The sequence below is a fragment of the Delphinus delphis genome, chromosome 18 (genome assembly GCF_949987515.2).
Source record: "Delphinus delphis chromosome 18, mDelDel1.2, whole genome shotgun sequence".
Classification (NCBI taxonomy): domain Eukaryota; kingdom Metazoa; phylum Chordata; class Mammalia; order Artiodactyla; family Delphinidae; genus Delphinus; species Delphinus delphis.
The window spans coordinates 66,597,386-66,620,563 of record NC_082700.1 but is presented as its reverse complement, the minus strand read 5'-3'; the positions used below and the strand labels follow the sequence as shown (position 1 = coordinate 66,620,563).

The 23,178-nt window shown below is 51.2% G+C and overlaps 1 protein-coding gene across 1 annotated transcript in view; it reads right to left on the bottom strand.

Annotated features, from left to right (window-relative positions):
* Positions 1 to 23,178, bottom strand: part of FARP1 (FERM, ARH/RhoGEF and pleckstrin domain protein 1) — a 297,961-nt gene that overhangs the window by 7,234 nt on the left and 267,549 nt on the right. Inside the window, exons 17-24 of the mRNA XM_059995749.1 lie at positions 17,723 to 17,804; positions 11,952 to 12,189; positions 9,104 to 9,234; positions 4,233 to 4,301; positions 3,890 to 3,979; positions 3,161 to 3,243; positions 2,960 to 3,072; positions 2,393 to 2,556 (exon numbers count right to left, since the gene is read on the bottom strand). Of these exons, the coding sequence (XP_059851732.1) occupies positions 2,393 to 2,556; positions 2,960 to 3,072; positions 3,161 to 3,243; positions 3,890 to 3,979; positions 4,233 to 4,301; positions 9,104 to 9,234; positions 11,952 to 12,189; positions 17,723 to 17,804 (970 nt within the window). The remainder of the gene's footprint in view (positions 1 to 2,392; positions 2,557 to 2,959; positions 3,073 to 3,160; positions 3,244 to 3,889; positions 3,980 to 4,232; positions 4,302 to 9,103; positions 9,235 to 11,951; positions 12,190 to 17,722; positions 17,805 to 23,178) is intronic.

Genomic DNA, 23,178 nt, shown 5'->3' with positions numbered 1-23,178 from the left:
CCGCTGACACCTTGATCGTGGACTTACGGCCTCCAGCACTGTGAGAGGACACATTTCTGTTGTTAAGCGGCTTCAGATGTGTTGCGGCAGCCACAGGAAATGAGGGTCCCCACCCCTAGTTACGTTCCCCCCATCCCCCTGGTCCTCACCTGTGTGCAGACGGCCGAGTGACACCCTCCTCTCTCCCCAGCCCCCACCGCCTCCCAACTCCAGTCCTACAACACAACTTTGATGGTTTCACCTCTGAATCCTCCGCTGGCCCTACGGCCTACGCGAGGCTTCACACTGGCCATCCTAGCATCAGCACCCCGACGTCGACGGTGCCCCCAGACTTTCTACGGAGGCCAGCTAAATTTCACGCTGCCCCCAAACAAACACCCCCCTCACTCACTTCTACCTGCACGAGCCCTAGAAGAGAGAATCTGGTGCTGGGGACGGTAAGGAAGCAGCACGTCAAGAAGGAAGGAGCCACTCCCTCGTCCCCCTTCCCCCAACTCCGGTCATCCAGGGGCATGTGGCACCCACAGGAGCCCACCAGACTGAAGCCACACGCCCTGGGGAAGGGGGATCGGGCAAGGCAGGGACATTTACAGAGTGACAGACGCGCCAGTTCCACGAGCATCCAAGCTGCGTCACTGCCACCTTAAAACCACACTGGCTCAAGGGCTCGCTCGCGTGGGCTACAACGTTCAGCAAACCTTTCCTCAAAGGGCCAAATACCATTTTAGGCTTTTTGGGCCAAGGGGCAAAATCAAAGACAGTTGTAGTAACCACTCAAAAACGGAAAACCCTGTTCTTTGCTGACGGGCTGTAACCAAGCAGGGGGCAGGCAGGGTTTGGTCTGAGGCTGCAGCGTGCTGACCACTTGGCGTGCTGACCACTCGGCGTGCTGACCACTCGGTGTGCTGACACACGCGCGTGTGCGCACACACAGCACCAGTGCAGGCTGTCACCCTGAAAAGCTGGGCTCGAGGAGCTGTGTCTGGGCCGCATTCTTGAATGGCCTGCCTGCCTCCAGGGGTTAAGGAGGAAGGTTCATGCCTACCAAGTTCCCACACCTCCACAGCCCTGACTACACATCGCAAAGGTGAGTATAAAGCGAAGCAAAGAGGACTTCTCCCGCACGGCCCCGCCCTTCCCCTGGCCTCGCCTGGACAGAAGAGATGTCATCAGGTATTTTTTGCCTCCAGATGGCCACTGCCCCCTCCTTGCTGGAAAGATCCCTGTCCCCTGGAAGAAATCTCCGGTTGGCAAGCTTCGCCAACAGGTGCAGTGGAAATGTGATGGAAAGGATGAACACAGTGAGCCCCTCGGGAAGAGAAAGCCCCCTCCCCCGCCGTGGGGCGGATGCAGGAGACGGAAGGCCACGCACAGTCGGGGAGCTCCACGTGCTGGGACAGCCCCGAGGATAAGGATGTCTTGACAGGGAAGCATGGGTTTTAGAACATTAGCTGTAGCAGGGAAACTCGACAAACGCAGTTCCGTGGAACTGTGAAGCTCAGTTCCAGAAAACAATCTCAGAGAACCCCTATGGACTACCCATCAAGAAATGTTCGGCTCATTTGAGCCAACACACTGTTGGTTCCGAAAGCAAACGCACCGCTGTCCGTGGCTCACAATCTCCTAGGTGACATTTTCGGGCCAGGCACACTTAGGAATTCAGAATTTGTCAGATTTTAGAAAGATAATCCAGTGCCTGTCCTCTATGACACCCCAGGCAGTGGGGTCTGGGGTTGTAGCCCAGAATCAAACACAGCGACACTGTAGTATAAAACAGGACGCGCTCGCAAAACCGATGAACAGCCTCCTGACCGGTCGGGTCAGCTTCTGCTGTCAGTGGGGCGTGAAGAGAACGCCACGGTGTTAGAGCTTTCTGGGCTTCGCATTATCTGAAAGGTTAGGGATTACGGACCTGGACTGGAGGACGCTTAGGGAATAAGGTTTGGAGAGTTCTAGAAGGTTCACGGTCGCAATACGGGGAGAGCCCCCATCCCCAAAGCCAGATCTTCGGGACGCTCCGAGAGCCGGCTTCTTGCAGGTTCTTCCATGAAATACACCTACCCGCTGTGGCCCTGGCTGGCAGCAGCTTTCCAACCATACCGCCTCCCCGCACCCGATTCCGGGGGCTGCTCCAGGGCACAGCAAGAACGGCGCCTGCGCGGCCCATCCGGACCTCTCGGCGCGGACACACGAATAAAGGCACACACAGTCCCCACCCTGTGGCTAACTCAGCGAGAGGAGAGGGCACGGTCCAGAGAACAAAAGAAAACCATCACTTGCACAGGCGGCCTGGGAACGGACAGACGCCAAGGCCGGTGCACCTGCCGGCCCACAGAGCGCGCATGCTCAGAAGGCCGGTGCCCGTGGCCTGAGCCCCCGCCGCCTGCCCTACCTCCACGGCCACGCTGAAGTCCACCATGGAGACGCTGGTGTTGCGGTGCCAGCACACGTGCACCATGGTGTTGCCGCGGTGCGGGGCCTGGCGCTCCAACGAGGTGCGCGAGGCGCTGAGGTCGTCCTCCGACTCCTGGTCGCCCGCTGCCTCCTCCGGGGACTCTGCGGGGGCAGCAAGAGGCGGCGCTTTCCTCTCTGCTCGCCAGGAGGGCCCCTGTCCCAACCCCGCCCAGGAGCCGAATGGGATGGGAAGGCTGGGGGGTCCCGGGCACCCACCGAGCAGGAAGTCACACTGGCAGCGAGGGCTTGGCCAGGGGTGTCCCACCAATCCCTCTGCCAGGGAGCCTCTAACAGTTTTCTCCCCGCCCCTCGCCCCCCAGAGGCTGACAAGCGGCAGTGCTGGCCCAGAAAAGATGCGATTTCTCCACTCGCTCATTCTCTTTTAAGGGGTTTTGTTTGTTTTTTTTAACTTTTATAAAAAGTTCCTTGATTTTTAGCTTAAAACACAAACGTAGACGGTGGCTATGGGGCGCATCGGTAAGGCAATTTTCAGTGCAACACTTACTGCTGTCAGGAGGGCTGCTGGCCAGGAACTCGGGGGCGGGGCCGCTGCTTTTCTCGGCCAAGTCAATGGCCATCTGTATGTCCTCCACCCACTTTTCCATCTCGGACCGAGAACTGGAGGAGGACAGGTGGACGTCAGGTATTTCCAGGCCACGGTGGGAAGAAGGGGTACCGAGGTCAAAGGTCAGGCTTCCCGCGTTACCTGGCAGCCACGACGATGGACTGGCGCTGGCCCCGCAGGGTGAGGCAGTGGGGCACGCCCCACTCGTCCTCACTTTCCTCCATCTGTGGGGCGAGTGTTCATAAGTTACTGCCGAGCGGGGGTTGGGATACTCAGTGCATTTTCAAACGTTCACCGAACTGACTATAGCTCGGCGGAACCAAGTCCAAAAAAGTCCCCATCGGGAGGGTGAAAGCAAGGTCAAAATGCATTATCCTTTTTCGTCAGAGCCATAAACCTCCCTCTACCCGCCCACTGAGGAGAGTGTGGGGATATGCCACACTGGTGCACACTGGCGCCCTGTCTGCCTCTGCCCACCAAGGATCACAGAATATAGACACCCGTCCACCGGACATCTCGGGAGAAAGGCTGCTTCCTGGTCTTCACTCCACGTGGACGGTGAGGATGGGCTCTCAGGGCCCCGGGGCCAGGCACCGGGCAGTGAAAGGCAAGTTCACACCACGTAGGCACGGCAGCTTGCCTCTGCGCTTGATTCCGGAAGGAACATAGCCGTGCATCCCAGGTTCAGGACAGGGAGTGAGGTCCCGGGGCCCCTCTAGGGGAGCCCTAACAAGGGCCAGGTTTTTCACAGCGCCTGTGATGCTCTCACTTCCTTATCAAGCCCCTCCCCCGTCACTGGCTCCTGCACCCCGCAGGCAGCCCAGAAGCAGAGGTCCCGGTCCCCATCCCGTGCTCACGGCGCATACTTACGGTCATGCCGTAGAGCGGGAGCTGCCCGTGAACTTTAAACTGATTCGAGGCCGTCAGCCCCCTGCTCGTGTAGAGCAAGACGTCGTTGAACTAGAAGAACAAGGACAAGCGCGGCTGAGACGAATGGGCTCCGTTTGAAACCAACAAGTACAGAAACTACGTTTTCAGAGTCCGACAGGACAATTCGTGGATCTCAACACCTCCAGTCTGAGCAGCTCTGGCTGCTCCTCCTGTCTCTCAGGTACCCCCTCTGGGGCGGCCGAGGCCCAGCGCCGTGACCCTTGCTGGTTCCACGGGCTCACAAGTCACCGATCACCTTGAACAAACAGCTCTCACCACTTACCAGGAAGAACATGCGCTGCTGGAGCCCCTTCCCGGAGAGCTTGCTGAGGCTGCCCAAACGGATGAATTCCTGCAGAGAAAACACACCCACGAGCTGGCTCGGAGCCTGCAAAGTCGCATCAGCGCAGACTCAACGCGATGTGAGATGCTTCCGCCCATCGTGGTCCCTTTCACGCTAAAAACCGTACCCGTCATAGCTCCTATTTACTGAACGCCGTGCTGTGCCGCCTCTAAGCTCCTTTCCTTCTGAGCAACCTGCAAGGCAGGGGCTAGCTTTGGCTCCTCCACCAGAGAAGCAGCTGGTGGTCGGAGCTCCGCTGGCCCGTGCGGTGCGCTGGTTCACACCCGGACCTATAACTCTACACTGAACCCCCAGGCCCTCAGGGCTTCCGGCTGCGAGCGGGGGACAAGGCCCCTGGATGGATACAAAGTGGCAGCCGGGGACCGGGAAGACCGATACGCCACAGGAGAGAACTGTGCATAGAGGAATCTTCTCCACGACTTAAAATCTGGTTCTCAAAAACTAGTAACTGTTCTAGGATGAAAGAGCCAGAAAGGAACTCTCCCTCCCGACTATAAACTTCTGAGGGCACAGACGATTCAGGGCCACTTCAGAAACCCTCCACAAAACTATCATTTACAAAACTGTGGTAAAATACACATAAAACTTACCCTGCATGACCTTTAGTGCATCCATCAATACCATCTAGGTCCAGAACTTTCCATCACCCAAACCATTAAGCAGTCAGTCCCCATTTCTCACTCCCCGTTGCCGCCTCCCCAGCACCTGGCAACCACCAGTCTGTTTTCTGTCTCTATGGATCTGCCTATTTCATATAAGTCCAACATGTAATATGTAGCTTTTTGTGTCTGGCCTATTTCACTTAGCACAATGTTTTCAAGGTTCGTCCATGCTGTGGCACGTGTCAGAAATTCGTTCCTCTCTGGGGCTGAATATTCCACTGCAGGGATGGGGCACACTTTGTTTACCCACTTAGGCTGTTGATGGGTATTTGAGTTGCTTCCCCTTCTGGCTACTCTGAACAGTGCTGCTGTGGACATGCATGTTCAAGTTTTTGTTTGAACACCTATTTTCAGTTCTTCTGGGTATAGAGCCAGGAGTGGAATTGCTGGGTCATGAGGAAATTCTATGGTTCACTTATTAAGGAACCGCCAAACTATGTGTCCACAGAGCTGCTTTTAAAACACAGCTGCAAGTTCTTTGACATTCTTCCCACAGAGGCTGGTCTCTGTCCCCTTCCCTTAGATGTGGGTAGACTGGTGACCAATTTGACAAATAGAGTATGGAAGTGATGCTGTGTGACCTCTGAGACCGGGTCATGAAACTACACACAGCCTCTGCTCTGTCCGTGGGAACACTTGCTCTGGGAACCCTAAACTGCACATTAAGCAGTGAGACCATCCTGAACCCACGCTGGGGAGGCCCCTCGTGGGCTCTCAGGTGCACGGTCCCAGCTGAGCCCAGCCTCCAGCCGTCTGCCAAGTGTAAGCCTTGGCCCCTCCAGGTCAGCCCATCTGGGACCTCTGTCAATGCCCTAGAGAAAGAAGAATCACCTGGCTGAGTCCTGCCCCATTCCCAACTCACAAAACCGTGACATATACTAAAAGGTTGTCTTCAGTCACTAAGTATTGGGGCTGTTTGTTACCTAGTTTTCCTGTGACCTCAGTAGCTAACGAGCCACGAACAGGGACTCAACCAGTTCATTTGCATTCTATAGACTCTGCACAGCCTGACTCTTGCTTTGGTCCTTTATGAAATGTCAATCAAAGACAACATCTGCTGGTGATTTAACTGACATATTTTGGAGATCAACGAAGTGACACATAACAAATACTTGCTGGTCCATGGGATGGATGCTATCAGACAGCAACGGTACCGTATGAAGAAACGGTGTTTGGGGAATGCTCTCATCACTGAAGGGGATCAGAGAATAAGGAGTGGTGACCCCACTGTGCTGTCTACTCCTGTTCCCGGCTCGCATATCCGATGTTGTTATATGTGCGTTTTCTTAACGAACCTTAGGGATGTGGGAAGGGGAAGATGGAGCTTCTGCAGAAGGGCTAGGGACTCAGATCACCGTCTCAGGGCTGGAGATGGAAAATGCCTCTTGCCCAGAACTGTTTTTTAATTTTTAAAGAAAACCATGGAATAGGAGAAAAAGAAAAGGCTCCTAATATCCTTAAGCTCAAGCTGCTTCCTACTGGAATGAAAGCCACAATATCCAGGCCTCTGAGTTTTATCCAAATGAACCTCCACTATCCTCCTGGAAGAACTCTCAGGCACAGAACTCTTAGGGGCAGAAAACACACCCTGGGGGCCTGGCTCAGGCCAGAGTGTGCTGGGGGGTGGGGGCGGGGGTTGCGGGGTGGGAATCCTGCCTTCCAGGACATGACCTCATCTCAGCCTGACCCTAGTGGGAGGGCAGCAGGATTATGCCTGAAAGCTGGGTGAGGAATTAGACCGCAGGGAGCTGGAACATTAGCCGCTCACCTTTAAATCTCAATTTTTCAAATTCCACCAGTAGATAAATCTGTCAGAGCCTTCTTTCCACTCAACAGGTTATTCGATAATTTAAAATTTAAAAAAAAACAAAACCAAACGAAAAACCAGGGTACTTCCCTGGTGGTCCAGTGGTTAACACTTTTCCTTCCAATGCAGGGGGTGTGGGTTCGATCCCTGGTCGAGGAGCTAAGATCCCACATGCCTCATGGCCAAAAAAACCAAAAACATAAAACAGAAGTAATATTGTAACAAATTCAATAAAGACTTAAAAAAAAAAGAATCAATTAGCCTCCGTGTGGGGAACAGCCCATCTTAGAACTCGCCCCTCTGAGGGTCTTAGATCCCTCCTTCCCATGTCAGTCAGGGCTGACTTTGAAACAGTGAGTGGCCGAGAAGCAGGCAGATGAACATAATATGCAGCTAAGGCGGGTCTGCAGTGTGGAACCAGCACCCCTCAGCGTCCTCAATAATAAAGACCTTCTTTTATTTAGCACGTGGTGTGAGCCTGACATGTGCTGTGTGCTTATATTAGCTGCATATGTAAGCCTGTAGATTCATCCCCAGTTTTCAGATAAGGAAACTGAGGAGCAAAATGAGTAAGGAACTTGCCCAGATCACCTGGTCAGTTGGTGGGTGAGAGCGCCCGTATCTGATGAAAAGCTTCTGGTGCCTTCTACAGTGCTGTGCTGGGTACTCAATGACATTATAATAAGCATAAACTTAGTCTCTTCAGGTAAGTGTAGGTGGGGGAAGAGGAAGATAATTCGTATTTATCGTGTTGGTTTTGCACATTCAATCTCATTTGATCCGTATCACCTACGACGGAGAAGGTATGACCCCCGTGTTACAGAAGGGAAGGAACGTTCCAGTAAGTGAGCCATCCCAATTCTGGTGGAGGCAGAATTGAACCGGGCCGCCTACTCCAATCCACTGCTCTTTCATAGCACCGTGGAGACTATTCCTCAAAATGAGTTCCTTACAAATGCTCTGTTTGCCATGTAGCTTGATATGCTAAATATTTCATAACATCCAAAGTTAAGAGAAAATCACATTGATTCCACAAGGCTTTCAAGGCTTCTGCATGGATGGGTAAACGTGATTGTCGTGTACTGAGTCCCGGCAGAATTTTCTCACCAGCAGAGCTGAAGTAAATCCCAGCTTTAATTTCCACCCAGCATTTACCACATAACTCTTCTGACAACATTTTATAACTGGTATTCTGGTCAGCTTTGTAATTAGGATTCCCAACAGAAAGACCCAAATACCCAAAAGATGAGGGATGTTCCCTTTTCTTCTCTGAGTTACACAGATTTAAAGTTTCCAGGGAGGCTACCTGTCAGATAAAACTAGAAGCCCCTGACCCACGGGATACTTGTCTGCACATTAAGGCAGATCAAAGAGGCTAAAATTCCCTCCTGAACCTGGATGAGGTTCAAGATAGGGGACTAGTGGAAAAAATTCCCACAGAGAGATGTGGCGAGGCACAGCGACTACCTAGTATTAATTCCTGGTCAATGACTGCTTCCTAGGAAGAGAACTGGAAAAAGGCAGGCTACCCTGTATTTTTCAAATGCCCACTGGCGTGGAGAGAGTGTGTTTGGACAGCGAGGCCCTATTTTATTGTGAATGACCTACATGTCATGCACATGGGCAAGTCAAGGTTAATAGCATAAGGGAACTTGCATCCCTCCCAGAATCATGTTCTGGCTAAAATGTTATTTTAATTCCAAATTCAAATTACATTATGCAAACTGCATCTTTTTTGGGGGCGGGCACAACACATGGCATGTGGGATCTCAGTTCCCCAACCAGGGATCGAACCTGTGTCCCCTGCAGTGAAAGCACTGCAGTGAAAGCCTTAACCACTGGACCACCAGGGAAGTCCCTGTAAATTGCATCTTTAAAAAAATACTTTTCTTACATGGGAATTTATTGCCTGCTTTCATGCACTAGCGTTTTCTCTGCTTTCTATCGCCATTTTACCCAATTCTTAAAAATTTTCTTTTTATCTTCCGTTTTTATTTACCTAAATTTAAAAAAATAAAATGAGCAATCTCAAATCTGCTCAGAATATGGTGGGAGAAAAATGAACGGATCAACCAGTAAGGAGAGAAAGCAGCATATGAGGTGGAAGGATTGACTGATCTCCTTCTAACACAGAATTTTTGAATTGACACTGTAATGTTCAAGGCATTTTCCCAATTGTCCCCCAGGGGGGAAGGAAGCCACTTCAGAAGGAGGATATTTTAACTTGGGAGTGTCCATATTCAAAAGGTTCAAATGTAAGTCATTTAAATGTTGTCTTTCTGGCTTTACCTCCAAAGCATACGGAGAGCACAGCTGCTTACCCTTCCTGGAATCACAAGATTGTCAACGCCAATCAAATCTTTCTTGAGTTCATGCAGCTTCTGGAAATTCTCCATCTTGATCATCGTACCGTGAAGCTGGGCCACCATTTCCGTGATCTCTGCCAAAGCAGCTAAGGAAGGAAACGGACACAAAAGCTGCAGCATTCATGGCAGACGTGGGTCATTTTCCCCAATATCTTTAAGATCAGTTCTCCAGGGTAATATCCTCCTGTAGCTGAACTATAACGAAGCCATGCTTCTAGGGAAAACACTGCTAATTCTCAATAATAAAAATTGAGGGATTTACTTTGTGTATAGATTGGCTTTGCTTTAGTTTCCCCAAAGCCATCTTGAAAATATCAATGCCCCCTTCAAGCTTGGTGGTGTACAGCTGTCCTTCAGTTAGAATCACTTGTTGACATAAAGGGGCAGCAGCAAGGGAATAAGAGTGCCTGGAATTCTGTCCCAGGGGCAGAGATTTCCCTCCCTTCCCTGTTACCGGGAAAGAACAGAGCAGAGAGAGCACAGAAAAGCCATAGAAAAATCTAGGGCAAAGGAGGGATCTTTCTGGCAAAGGGTCTAACTGGTAGTGCAACACTTTTGGGTAATGAACATTCCAACACACCCCGGTTCTTCCTTCTGCAGACATTTATAGTGTTTATAAAATGGTTGTAAAGAACAGCTGCAAACTAAATTTCCCAATGTGGGCACGTCTCCCCTATACCGACGGGCATCCAATATGGAAAAGGAGCTGGTGCCCAGTTAGCACGGGTTTGGGTGGCAAGCACATCCATGGTAGCTGAGCATTTTGGTCTGTTTGTCAAGGGAAAGCAAGAAACATTTGTCCACTGAACTTCGATCTTCAGGACAGTAAACACCGCCTCCCCCCCACCCCCAGCGCCTCAACTGTGGCAGGAAGCATTCCTTGTTTTTGGCTGTCTCCCTGGGGATGCAAACGAAATGCTTCCTGGCTTCTTATCACAGAATGCTTCTTGTCTCAGCCATAGTGACAAACCCAGAGCTTGCTCTGTCTTTGGACATGACCAGCCGATTTAGTCCAACAAACAATTCCCGGGCACTGAATGTTTAGTGCGGTGGGCACGCAGAAGCTCTAAGAGGAAAACGGATGGCAGCCTGGCCCCAGACGCATTCCAGAACAGGTCTTGGTTCTCTGCATCCCTCACGTTCAGGAAATCTACGTTCAGATATTCCTCGATTTGCCCAGTCTTTCTACAATGATGCCACCTTACGTTTTCAGCTAGGGAACAGACATTTTTGCCATTTAATTGTGAAGAACAGACTTTTCTCAATGGAGACTGTTTAGCATAATAGTAAAATGCAAAACTAGGCAAGTTGCCCTGAGAATAGCACGTGCAAAACCAGAGACATCCCTCTCCCTCGCCCTCACGGGTAAGAGATCTACGCAGGTCTGAGTCCTGGGAGCTGGGAAGGGCCCTAGGTCATCTCACGCAGGCACAGCCAAGCGGGACTGCCAATACGGCAGGACAAGGCAGATGGGGGCGGAGGGTCACCCAGCCTTGAGGGTGAGGCACAGATTAAGCCTTAAAAGAGGACTGTGCCAGGGAAAGGACCAGGAGGTGGTGGCAAGGAGTCCCAGCAGAAGGAACAGAATATACTAAGGCACAAGGCAGGGGGCAGCATGGTCTGTTTCAAAGACTGCTGCCAACTAAAGCAAGCCAAAACCGCGCCTTGAGCCATTTCTGTTGCCCTTCCGTGAGCTGCCAACGTCTTAACTACTCTGACACATCTTTTCTTTGGTTGTCTTTCTAAAAACTAAGATTAAGTTTATAATACTTTAGGCAAGAGACACTGGTCTTGACATACTAATGGGTGTGCGAATTCATGTTATCTGTCAAAAGCCACCTGCGGAGGGTGCATTCTGTGCATGGACTGGCTGCAGAGTGCAGGGGACCCAGCAACAGGCCTCAGGGCCTGGCCCCCAAGGGGCTGCAGGTCCAAGCCAGGGAGCGTGGACACTAACAGACCACATGCAACGCGAGGCAGAGGACACAGGTTCAGAAAGACGATGCGTGGCCCAGTGGGAAAAGCATGGTCTGGAATGCCAGCTCTGCTCTCTTGCCAGCTGAGTGACACTCACAAGTCCTTCACCCCCTCTGAGCCTCAGTATTCTTATCTATAAAACGGGATAACAACAGTTCTCTCATGGGGTTGTTAAAGGATTAAAGGTGTTAGCGTAAGAAAGATACCTGGCAGAGTACCTGGCCCAGGTGCTGAGCGAGGAACAGTGAGTAATATCATCATGAGCCAGTAGGGAGGGTAGGATGGTCGAGAACATGGGTTCTGGGTTTAGGCTACATGTCCTTTACTTTCCAGCTGTGTGACTCTGGGCAGGTTCCTTAACTTCTCTGGTCTCAGTAGCCCCCATATGTAAAATGAGCTCACCACTGTCTCATAGGCTTCTCGTTAAGACTGAGAGTTAACACAGGTGAAATGCTTATTGGGGTGACCTTAAAAACGCCCCACAGCAATGAGGAACAGTATTTATTACCAGCCGTTTTCTGTGGCCCATCTAAGGGGAGGTGATGAGTTTCCACCATGGAGGTAGAGGAAAGCTTCCTGTAAGGGGCTGACTCTAAGTGGAGCTTCTCCAGGGTTCTGTGCACTAAACCAGGCAGGATGGAAGGAGAAAATGCATGCAAGAGGGGATGGAAAAGAGAAGCCATGGTGATCACTACCGCCTTCTTTACGTGAAAGACCAAAAGGGGACAGAAAATATTTGACCGGGTCCTGCCCCTCTTGGGACACAGTATCTGCCCCTCTTGGGACACAGTATCCCCGAGACACCCCGCCCCCCCCAAGCACTCACCTCGGCAGTCCCTGAAGTCGGTGTGGCTGGGCGGGTGGTGCTTGCACAGCCGCTCCAGGACCTGCTTGTAGTGCATAAGCCGGTGCAGCGGGCGCAGGAGGAAGGTGTTGAGCGACAGGTAGCACACCTTCTGCAGCTCGAAGTCTCGGCACAAGCTCTCCAGCCGCCGGGAGCCCCGGATGCCGGTCTCCAGCGCCTCCAGAGCCTCGCTGTGCTTCCACAGATGCGCCGCCAGTTGCTGGTGGGCGAGACATGGGAGCGGGTGGGGCAGGGAGCCGGGGAGACAAAAGGGGGGAGGGGGGAGGGGCGGAGTCCTGCTCAGCCACATGGTCCACCCATTTTAACACTCAAAAGAGATCACCTTCGCTTTCATTACTTCATTCCATTTACTTAATTTCACGTTTTTAATATTTCACTATTTACCTTCTCACGACGGACTAAAACGCTCTATTAAAGCATTGCGCAGTTTAAAATACGCAGGGATTATAAAATATTTGAGATGTATATATAACATTAGAGGTATACATGTCCTTTTAAAAGAAGACCGGCAAAACGGAGGGGAAATAGAACAATGGGAGCTCCTCCAGGGGGCTTGGGGTTTTCTCCTAAACATCAAAAGACGACAAATAGGCCAGGGCCACTGAATAAACGTCATATAGTTAAACCTACGTATTTCTGTTTAATTGTCCCCCCAATTTGCTCATGTAATAATTGAGCATATCCTGCTCTGCTGGATTCCGGGGAGCGGATGGGAATGAGACGCAGTCCTTCTCTACTGGGGTCTGACCAAGATCCTTTGCCTGAGCAAACTTTTGTCAGCCTCCTGAAGCTTCTCCCAGGCCAGCCTGTGCCCTTCCTTGTACAATCCCGTTTCAGTGAGAACCCGGCTAAGTCAGTTCAACCAGGACCCTCCACCCTGGATACCTGGTCACCCTTGACATTGGGGTCTGCATCCCCTGCCGTCCCCAGGTGATGTCTGAGCACCCCACTTGTCTTCAGCAAAGAATCCTGTTAAGTCGGTCCAGCCAGAGTCCCCCCCTCACGACCGTGATGTTTCGTCACAGAAATTTCCCATCCTCTGAGCCCCGCCCTGCTCCTTGGCTGTAGATCCCCACTTGCCCCCGGTGCACTTGGAGCTGAGGCCAATCCCTCTCTCCCACTGTAAAATCCCACTGCAGTGTCCCCATACCTACGGCAACGGCCCTGAATAAAGTCTGCTCTACCGTCGTTAACAAGTGCTGTTGAATATCACTCTCCTTGAACAGGTGGTGGTGGAGACAGACGCGGGGCAAGAAGCTTGACAGAGCGTTCAGGGGGAATTAACTCCCCACGCAGCTGTCGTCCTCACGTCTTACCCCATCAGTATTTCCCAGAGGTGGGCTCACTACCCGTGTGCTGCTAACTCCCACATCTGGATTCCCCATCCCGGCACCTCCATTCCCACGCTCCGCAAAGAGCGGGAAACGCAGTGAGTCCAGACACCAACCCAATACCCCCTGCGGCAACTGAGGCTGCCCCGTGATCCTCTAACCCCAGGATGGGTGCCGTCACCAACCGCCTACCCAGGACAGAAAACCCGGATAAGATTCCAGATCCCCTCATTTTCTGAAGCCTTCACCAAGTCCCGCCAACTCTACCTCCTAAAAACAGCAAGCCTGTTCCTGGCTTCACCCCATGGTCACTGCCCTTGTGTTGGCCACTGCAACGGTGTCTCCATCGGGGTCTCTGTCTCCACTCCTGACACCTGACTTTCGAGTGCCACCAAAAGGAACTTACACCAATGCAAATGGGCACATCGTCTCTTGCTTGGAATGCGACAAGAACGTCCACCCTCTCAGGACAAACTCCAGAGTTGTCGTTAGGGCACACGGGGCCCTTAGCATGTAACCCCTTCTGCCTCTCCATCATGGCCTCTTGCTACTCGCTCTGGACACCCATTGAACAACCTGCCCTTGAATGTGCCGGGCCCTGGCACCCAGAACCTTGGCACAGGGCGCTCTGCTCCTAAGACGCGCCCCCCTCAGCCCCCCCGACCTCCGTCCTTCAGGGTCAGCTCTGGGGCCTTCCCTGCTCTCCCTTTCCTCCTGGGCTTATTGTCCATCTTAGCCTTTATCACGTGGTCTCCCTGCTGACTTTATTTTGTGACTTTAAAAAAACATATATAGATTCATAGGAAGTTGCAAAGACAAGTACAGGGGGCGGGGTCCTACGTACCCTTCAGCCGGCTTCCCCTAACGCTCACATCTTGCCTAACTACAGCACAATATCCCAACCAGGACGTTGACACTGGGACAAACCAGAGTTTATTTGAATTCTGCCAGTTATACCCGCCCTCACTTGTGTGTGTGCATGTGCACATGTAAGTATGTGGCATGGGTGTGCGTGCGTGTAGCTCTATGCAGTGTTTTCACACGTGCAGTCCCTTATTTGAGAGAGTGCGTCTGTCCTGTCACTACATCCTTGGGGCCTGATATACACCACAGGTGCTCCACAGATGTCTGCTGCCTGCATGCATTAATGAGCAAACGAACCAATGCATGCACCCTGCTCAGAAAGGGGTCTTGCAAGGCCCCGAGTGCCTGGAGAGGTGGATTCAAGGTCATTGGAGCACAGAGTAGAATGTGAAGGGCGGGATCATCTAGGGAAGGCTTCCTCGGTCAGGTTTAGAGCTTGGACTGTATTCTCTAAACCACAGAGAGACCAGGCGGGTTTGAAGCCTAGTCGGTCTACGATATCAATGGTGGTTGGGGAGGACGGGTGGACGAGAGGCAGCCGGTGAGTCAGCTGGGAAGGAGAACTGAGAGGCGATGGGAGGGAAGCGGGAGGGTGAAGGAGGAGAGGGGGCAGGCGGTAGAAGCTCAGGAAGACAGGGCCCGGGAGGGTCGCAGCCTGAGCGGCAGGGGAAGGGTCCAGGTAAAAGGCGAGGGCCTCCTTGGCCTGCGTGGACTGTGAAATGCCTTTGGGCATCTGGGCAGATGTTTCCAGTTGAAAGTTCACAGCCCGGGCTAGAGATCATCATCTGGATAGCCTCTGACTTTTAGGCAGGGCTTGGAGCCCCTGGCCGGCTCCCTCGGTCCCGTGCAGAGGGTCTGGGGACAGCTGCAGGGTGATGTCAGCATCCCTGCTGAGCCCCTGAACATGTGCAGGTAAACGCACAGGTGGGGGGATGAGCGGGAAAGACACTGCAAGTTGGAGCTCACCCGAAGCATTCTGGACAAAAGTGCCAACCTGGGCTTCTACATGTCCAGAACCTTCTGCTGTTCCCCTCCACCCTTCATAAAAATTCTTTAAAACCGACAATAACAACCACAATAAAAAAACAACCCAATTTCTCCAAAAGGCTGCCAGCGGCTCTCCGAGCCTCTCCATCTATTTCTATTCTGCCTGCAGAGTTCATGCTATAAATGCTGGTGGCATCGGCACAATGATTAAAACGCTAGCACAGCCGAGGGTTAGCCGACTACGTGCAAAAATGCCAGCTCATTAGACTGACGGGGAAAGAATTGCTCTGGGCGGAAATCAGGTCTATTTTTAGGAGGGCTTAGGTGCTAGTGACCAGAGAGGAGGACGGATGTCTACCGTAGGGCACCCGTCCGCCAGAGGGACACGAGGGGAGGTGGCAAACAGGAGAACTCTGGGGCTGTCCCAAGGGGGCGGGGACCGAGCTGGCAGGTGTCTGCCACTGCCCCGAGGTCCATGGAGGAGCCCAAGCCTCAGCTGAGAGCCCCCATCCCAGGCAGGCAGAAGGCAGCACCATGAGAAAAGGTAAAAACCAATCTGGGCCAAGAAAAAAAGTGCAGAACGTGGGGAGAGCTTCCTATGAGGAGAGTCAGGAAGTACAACAGTAACAGAAACGTGTTATAGAAGAGAGAAAAAGGGCTATTTTTATCAAGTGAGAAAAGCCAGTCTGAAAAGGCTACACTGGGTGAGTCCAACTATACAACATTCTGGAAAAGACTATGGAGACGGTAAAAGATGAGTGGTCTGCAGGGGCTGGGGGAGGGAAGGGATGACGGGTGGAGCACGGAGGGTTTTTAGGGCAGTGACACTGTGCTGTGTGATGCTGTCACGGTGGGTTAGTGACGTTACGCCCTTAGCGAAACCCATGGAATGTAAGACACGAAGAGTGAACCCGAGTGTAAACTATGGATCTAGTTAATAATAATATATCAATACTGGCTCATCGGTTGTAACAACTACCCCACACCAGGGCAAGATGTTAATACTAGGGGACAGAGAGAGAGAGAGAGAGAGAGAGAGAGAGAGAGAGAGAGAGAGAGAGGGGAGAGAGAGAGAGAGAGAGAGAGAGAGAGAGAGAGAGAGAGAGAGTGTGTGTGTGTGTGTGTGTGCGCGTGCGTGCGCGCGTGTGTGTGGCGAGAATATGGAAACTCCGTGTGAGTTTTCTGCTCAATTTTTCTGTAAACCTAAAATTGCTCTAAAAAATAAAATAATAATAAACACCATGGAAAGTGAAAAGATGTCTGTTACTGTTCCATCTGAGTTTTGTATATCCACCTTACTTGGGGCATTAAAAATACTAGTGTCATGGAACACCTCAGATGACTCTTCGCTTTTTTTCATATAGGATTCTGCAGTCCTGCTGGCTTCCGTGGCCTCTCTCTGATACAGCCCAAAGCGGGGAGTGTTGCTTTTTGAACACCAGGAAAACGCGAGCAATAGGCTCCAGGTCTGTTAAATAATATCTTGAACTTGTTAAGAGCAAGAGGAAATCCCTCGAGTAGTTTCAGATCCTCTCTTTTCTGCATCCCCTTGCCCCGTTCCTCTGCCTCCACTGTCCTATCTCAGGAGACACGATTCTAAGAGGAACAAGTCGAACACGAACAACTTAGATTCTTAGGAGTTAATTCAAACCTTAACAATAACTTTTATTCTATGAGTGCCTTAGACGTTATAGGTGCTCAGCTAGTATGCATGGCCTGTGGGTGGACACACAGACGGATGGCTGGATGGGCTGCACGGTGGCAGTACAAGCAACCCGCCCTCTTTGGGGGGTTACAAGCTTGCTCTTAGTCATTAGTTAAGGTTATTAGGAAGGCTCTGTGGGTGGCTGAGATATAGAAAGATTGCTTTAAAATGCAAATATAGATGTATTTGTATTCAAAAGATAAATTATGTGAATTAAAACATTCCATATTAAAGGAATGATTCATGGATTAAAATGAAAAGGCAAAAATGAAAATTTCAGATGTAAGAGGTGGGGCAGATTTCAAACACGAGGCAGAATATTGGTTCACCGTGTACTGACTTCTCTGGGGAGACGTTTGCTCTTTTGGATCATTGTAGATACTGCTGGATGGTTAAAAATATATTCACCTTATAAACCAACTGAAAGCCACAGAATTGACTGGAATTCCGACACAGCTCCGAATCCAATATCTTTGTCACACCGCAAGAAGTCAAAACAACTGACTAAAAGTGAAATGCTCAGTCAACCAATGTTTGTCTACATAATTTTTAAAAACAAGTTTCGAATGACTTAGTCACAGAAAATACCTGGTGTTTTGGTTACAACACAGAGCTCTGGAAGAGGAAAAGAACTGAAAGTGCTTCCCCCAAAGTGGCTGGATCTTTCTTTATGCTTCCAAATAAAACTATCTAGAGGAGACGGAAGAGTTTCCCCCGGGGCTGTGCTCCATGCAGACTCGAATCAGGCCACGTGCTCACGGGCCAGGATCACAAACAAGGCCTCTGGCAGCCTCAGCGTTACTCTCCCTGGGGAACTCTCTCTCCCAAATCCCCGAGCAGCTCACCTTCATGCCCTGAATGTTCTTCAGCAACACATCTCCAATTCTTTGGTAATCTCCTCTGATGTGAGCATTCGAGCGGCCTTCCCTGCGAGCAAAGCATTGGAAACCACAGTGTTAGCAGTGAAAACATGACCGGAAAGTGTGCCAGCCCCAGATGACAAAGTATCAACATGTATGTCTTCCTTTCCAATCACCTATTTGTACCTCTCCCTTCTGTGTGTGTCACAGAACGTGAGTGCCAGAAGGAGACTCTGAAATTACCCCAGTCATTCTGCAGACAAAGAATTCCACCTGTGCTTTGAAAGAGATACGGAAGAGCCATTTTCTGTTCATTTTAATTTGGTCTCATTTTACATTCCTTTTCCCATCCCCACTTGGGTGATTTTCTCAGCATTAGAAGAGCGTGGAGATGACTTGCAGTAACAAGCTCATGACGCTGATTCTTCCTTACAGATTGTGACTAACAGACACTTGTAAGAAGCAAGACTTAGCCTCAACATCAAGGTTTCGGCTCTCAAGAGCCCTTACTCTGATACAGACAAAGGGCTGTGTGAAAAGCCCTTGGGAAGAGAAAAATGTAATTGAGGAAGTGCAGGAGACCCATGCACGGAGGTAGGTATGGGGAGAATGACCCAGAAGAGGGCAAGATGGGAGTCCCAGGTTCAGAGACAGGTCAGGGGTCCCCTAGATACCCTGGGTGGTGGATGACAAAGGTGTGGGCACTTTTTTTGTTGTTTTTTTTTTACCTTTACTGGAGTATAACTGCTTTACAGTGTTGTGTTAGTTTCTATTTGTTACTGTACAACAAGGTGAATCAGCCATATGTATACATGTATCCCCATAACCCCTCCCTCTTGGGTCTCCCTCCCTCCCTCCCTATCCCACCCCTCCAGGCGGTCACAAAGCGCTGAGCTGATCTCCCTGTGCTATGCAGCTGCTTCCCACTAGCTATCTGTTTTACATTTGGTAGTGTGTATATGTCCGTGCCACTCTCTCACTTCATCCCAACTTCCCCTTCACCCCCTTGTGTCCCCGAGTCCATTCTCTACGTCTGTGTCTTTATTCCTGCCACTAGGTTCATCAGTACCGTTTTTTTAGATTCCAAAAATGTGCGTTAGGATACGTTATTTTTCTCTTTCTGACTTACTTCACTCTGTATGACAGACTCTAGGTCCATCCCCCTCACTACAAGTAACTCAATTTCGTTCCTTTTTATGGCTGAGTAATATTCCGTTGTATATATGTGCCACGCTTTCTTTATCCATTCATCTGTTGATGGGCATTTATGTTGCTTCCATGTCCTGGCTATTGTAAATAGTGCTGCAATGAACATTGTGGTATATGTATCGTTTTGAATTATGGTTTTCTCAGGGTATGTGGATAGGGGCACTTTTAACAGAGCATTTGGGTATATATTTGTATCTCTCTGGCTCCAGGCTGTATCTGATGTTGATAATCCAGGGGCTTGAACGGCAGTGAGAAAAATAATAATAATAATGGTAGCTGGTGATTACTGAGTACTGGTTACAGTGCTGAGTGCATTACATCACTGAAGCCTCGTGGCAGCACTGTGACCAGGTACCACCATCACCCCCATTAAACAGCTAAATACTGAGGCACAAAGAAAGGAAGCAACGTGTCTAATGTCAGTGGTCACGAGGCGGGAGCTTGCACCTGAGCCCAGGAGCCCAGCCTATACAACCTCTAACCGCAATAGCTGTGCACATCTGCCAGTTTACCCGCTGAATTTCCCAGAGAAAATTAAAACATGATTTTCGGGCTTCCCTAGTGGCGCAGTGGTTGAGAGTCCGCCTGCCGATGCAGGGGACACGGGTTCGTGCCCCGGTCCGGGAAGATCCCACGTGCCGCGGAGTGGCTGGACCCGTGAGCTATGGCCGCTGAGCCTGCGCGTCCGGAGCCTGTGCTCCGCAATGGGAGAGGCCGCAACAGTGAGAGGCCCGCGTACCGCAAACAAACAAAAAAAACAACATGATTTTCAACGACAAACCTGGCTGATATCTTCAAACCAACTGTTCAGGAGAGCCAGAGCCAACTCAAAGGCAAAGGAAGAATCAGACTGAAAAAAGGTAAAAATCTGGGCACGGAAGTGAAAGGTACTCGGAGCGGAATAAAACACCTGCAGCCCGAGTGCGGAGGGTGATGATCTACACCCAGAGACGCCACCGCCCTACGCCTCCAGCACCGGGAGCAGCGACCCCCTCTCGGCATCTGGAGCTTCCCGGAACTGCCAGCTCAACCTCTGATGCAGCAGGGCTCTCAGGATGGGGAGAGGAAGGCAGGGAGGAAGGCACTTAAAGCAGCAGCCCGGGGGTAGAATAGTCAGGGCCCATCGGAACAGGGGGGCTGGCTCCTCCCCTAGCTCCCAGCTCCACCCCCAACCAGACAGTGACAACACCATATATTCCACTGGTTCTAACTGAGCGTACGCTGTGAATTACATCACAGGGGAGACGGGCACCCAGACCCATTAGGGAATTAAAGTTTCTCTAAAATAAAAGGAACAGACTTCCCTGGTGGTGCAGTGGTTAAGAATCCGCCTGCCGATGCAGGGGACACGGGTACGAGCCCTGGTCCAGGAAGATCCCACATGCCGCGGAGCAACTAAGTCCGCGCGCCACACTACTGAGCCTGCGCTCTAGACCCCGCGAGCCACAACTATTGAGCCCACGTGCCACAACTACTGAAGCCCATGTGCCTACAGCCCGTGCTCCGCAACAAGAGAAGCCACGGCAATGAGAAGCCCACACACGGCAACGAAGAGTAGCCCCCGCTCGCCGCAACTAGAGAAAGCCCGCGTGCAGCAACGAAGACCCAACACAGCCATAAATAAAAATAATTTTTTTAAAAAAATAATAAAATAAAAGGAATTGAGGGTACCCATGATGCTCCCAGCCCCTGCCAGGGTCTTCTACGTCTCCCCTAGGGCTGGCTTTCTTTACCTATTGCATTCTCTCCCACCGCAACGCAGAATCCCTTAATCCTCTGCTTCCTCTTAGCTGCCAAAACAAACAAGTTGGCTGATGGCTTTAATTACTATTCATGTCTCCTCTAATTAAAATATGGATTCTCCCCTCACCACTCCCTGAATTGGTTCTGTGCAAGTTTAGCCTTAACCTAATCCACCGGAAGCAAGCACGTATTGTCACTTCTGCTCCTGGTCACTCTCTCTTGCGTAGCTGCGCCCAAAGTCCTGGCACTCTGTTCTCCGGCTTCTGGAAGCCTCTGTCTCCAGCCCCTGGTTTCTATCTTGGTCAGATCTTCAGTCCTCTTTGCCAAGCTCTGCTGCTCTTCGGGCCACTCCTAAGATGTCTCTGTGTTGGGAATCCAGCCCTGGTTATCTTCTCTCTTTGCTTTCTACTTCTCCCTAAGCAAGCCCTTCTATTCCCCATGGTTTCAATTCACGATGCCAAATCTATGCCTCGATAACCTGGGTAATTATTTCATACCTTCGAGAGGGAACTGCATGAGTGACCCACAGGCATCTCAAACTCAAGGGATTCTGCACAGTTAGTTGCTGCCAAAACCCCATCTTTTCCTCCACTTCCTTCCTTAATGGAGTGGCTGCCCTGCGTCAGCCTCAAGCTACGAGCTTCGGTTATCCACACTGGTCCGCCTCCCTGATCCTCAGCCATCGGGGTCACATTCTCCCCCAGAATGGGCTCAGCGGAGAATGCTCAGGCGTCTGATGGGGACCAGCCTTCCCCCCGAGACAGCCCTCAGCTCGCGATCAAGTATTATTCCAGCCCGTCAGCCACAGGGTTGTAGCATCTCTGGGTTTTTGGCACATGGCTGTTAATCGAGTCACGATGGAGATGTTTATCGTTTGGCCATCCTGAGGATCCTGCGTGTGTCTGGGTGCGGCTGGGAATTTACTGGTTGCTCTTCTCCTTACACACCTGGGGCAGAAAGGAGCTCCTGCCCCAAGTGGGGGCGTTCCTGCTGTTCAGAACCCCCCACCCCCACCTTCAACATCACAGGAAAAGTTCTCCTTCCCTCCCCGCCACATCTGAACAACAAAGGAGGACCTAACTGCTGAGCCAGAACGGCCTGATTTCAGTAAAAGGAGGGAAGACACAATGTAAACTTGATTTCCAGGTCTGTAGCTGTCATCTTGGAACTTAAATCACTGACCCCAAAACTTCCAAACGGACGCGCCATTTGACAACGCACATGAGAAAGGTCTTTAGTTAATCCACAGGACATAATTTAAATGTTTTGGCGAGAATGCCCTGGATTGCGGGTGGGAGCAAGGGGAGAAACAGGCGTCTCAGCTCCCATTAGCACTGAACAATCCTTTCCCTCTCACGGAGGGCACCCCGACCCAAGGGAAACGAAGAGCAGCAAAGCACTGGGAGGAGGGGCGGGGAGCGGTGATGGAGGCCAAACTTTATTGACTTCGCTTCCTTTCTTCTTCACCAGCTATTTATTAAAAGAAAACGTGCTGATGTTAAAACCCCAGACGCAAGGAGACCTTCCTTCCTGCATCGGCCGGTCAGCAGAACCTTATCTGTTTCTCTAAGTCTTCAGCGTCTTTACTTTCATTTTAGAAATTTCTCCGGGATAGCATCACTGGTCCCCTGTGCGCAGGGAACACCCTTATGTCAATCCACCGAGGGGGGGCAGCTCTAGGCCATGTGGTGACAACAGACTGAGGCCTGGGAAGTTCATGCAACCAGCATAGGCAGCTCGGCCCCCTTCCTGTCCCCTCCCCATTGCAGCACACGGCAAGTACCAGCCCCGCTTGGTTCCAGAACGTGGAATCAGCCCACGGGAAAGGGGACGAGACCTGATGCTCTTGCTGCCCTGTACGGAATGACCGTCGTGTTTTACACTTCCTCTACATGTTAATGCCAGCAAATCCACAAGTCCAAAGCACTGGCTTTACTGTAAAGAGCTAAAAGGTCACTTTAGGGGCTCCCTGGCGGTCCAGTGGTTAGGCCTCTGCACTTCCAAGGCAGGGGGCGCAGATTCGATCCCTGTTTGGGGAATTAAGACCCCACATGCCGTGCGGCGCATCCAAAAACACAAAAGGTCACTTTACTGTAGAGAACATGAAAAAGCAATTATATCTCTTCCGGAACAGCCTCTGGATGCTAACCTCACAAGAAAAGAGTCCTTGTTTGGAAGATGGGGACATACACTTGTTGTCTGGGTAATTACCACGCGGCAACGCAGCTGAAAATTCTTTTGACAATTTTTCTTTGGAAACCCATGTACCAAGAAGCCTTCCAGATGCTACATTCTGACCTGGGCACCACGATTAATGTGCTCCCGGGAGCAACGACACGTTATCTCAGCACAAGGCTGAACACACACACACACACACACACTCACAGTCACATACACACTCACACACACACACACCCTCACACGGAATCTGAGTCTTCCCAACCCTCCGTAAACATTTCATCGACCACTACGTGAGCTGGTCAGCAGCT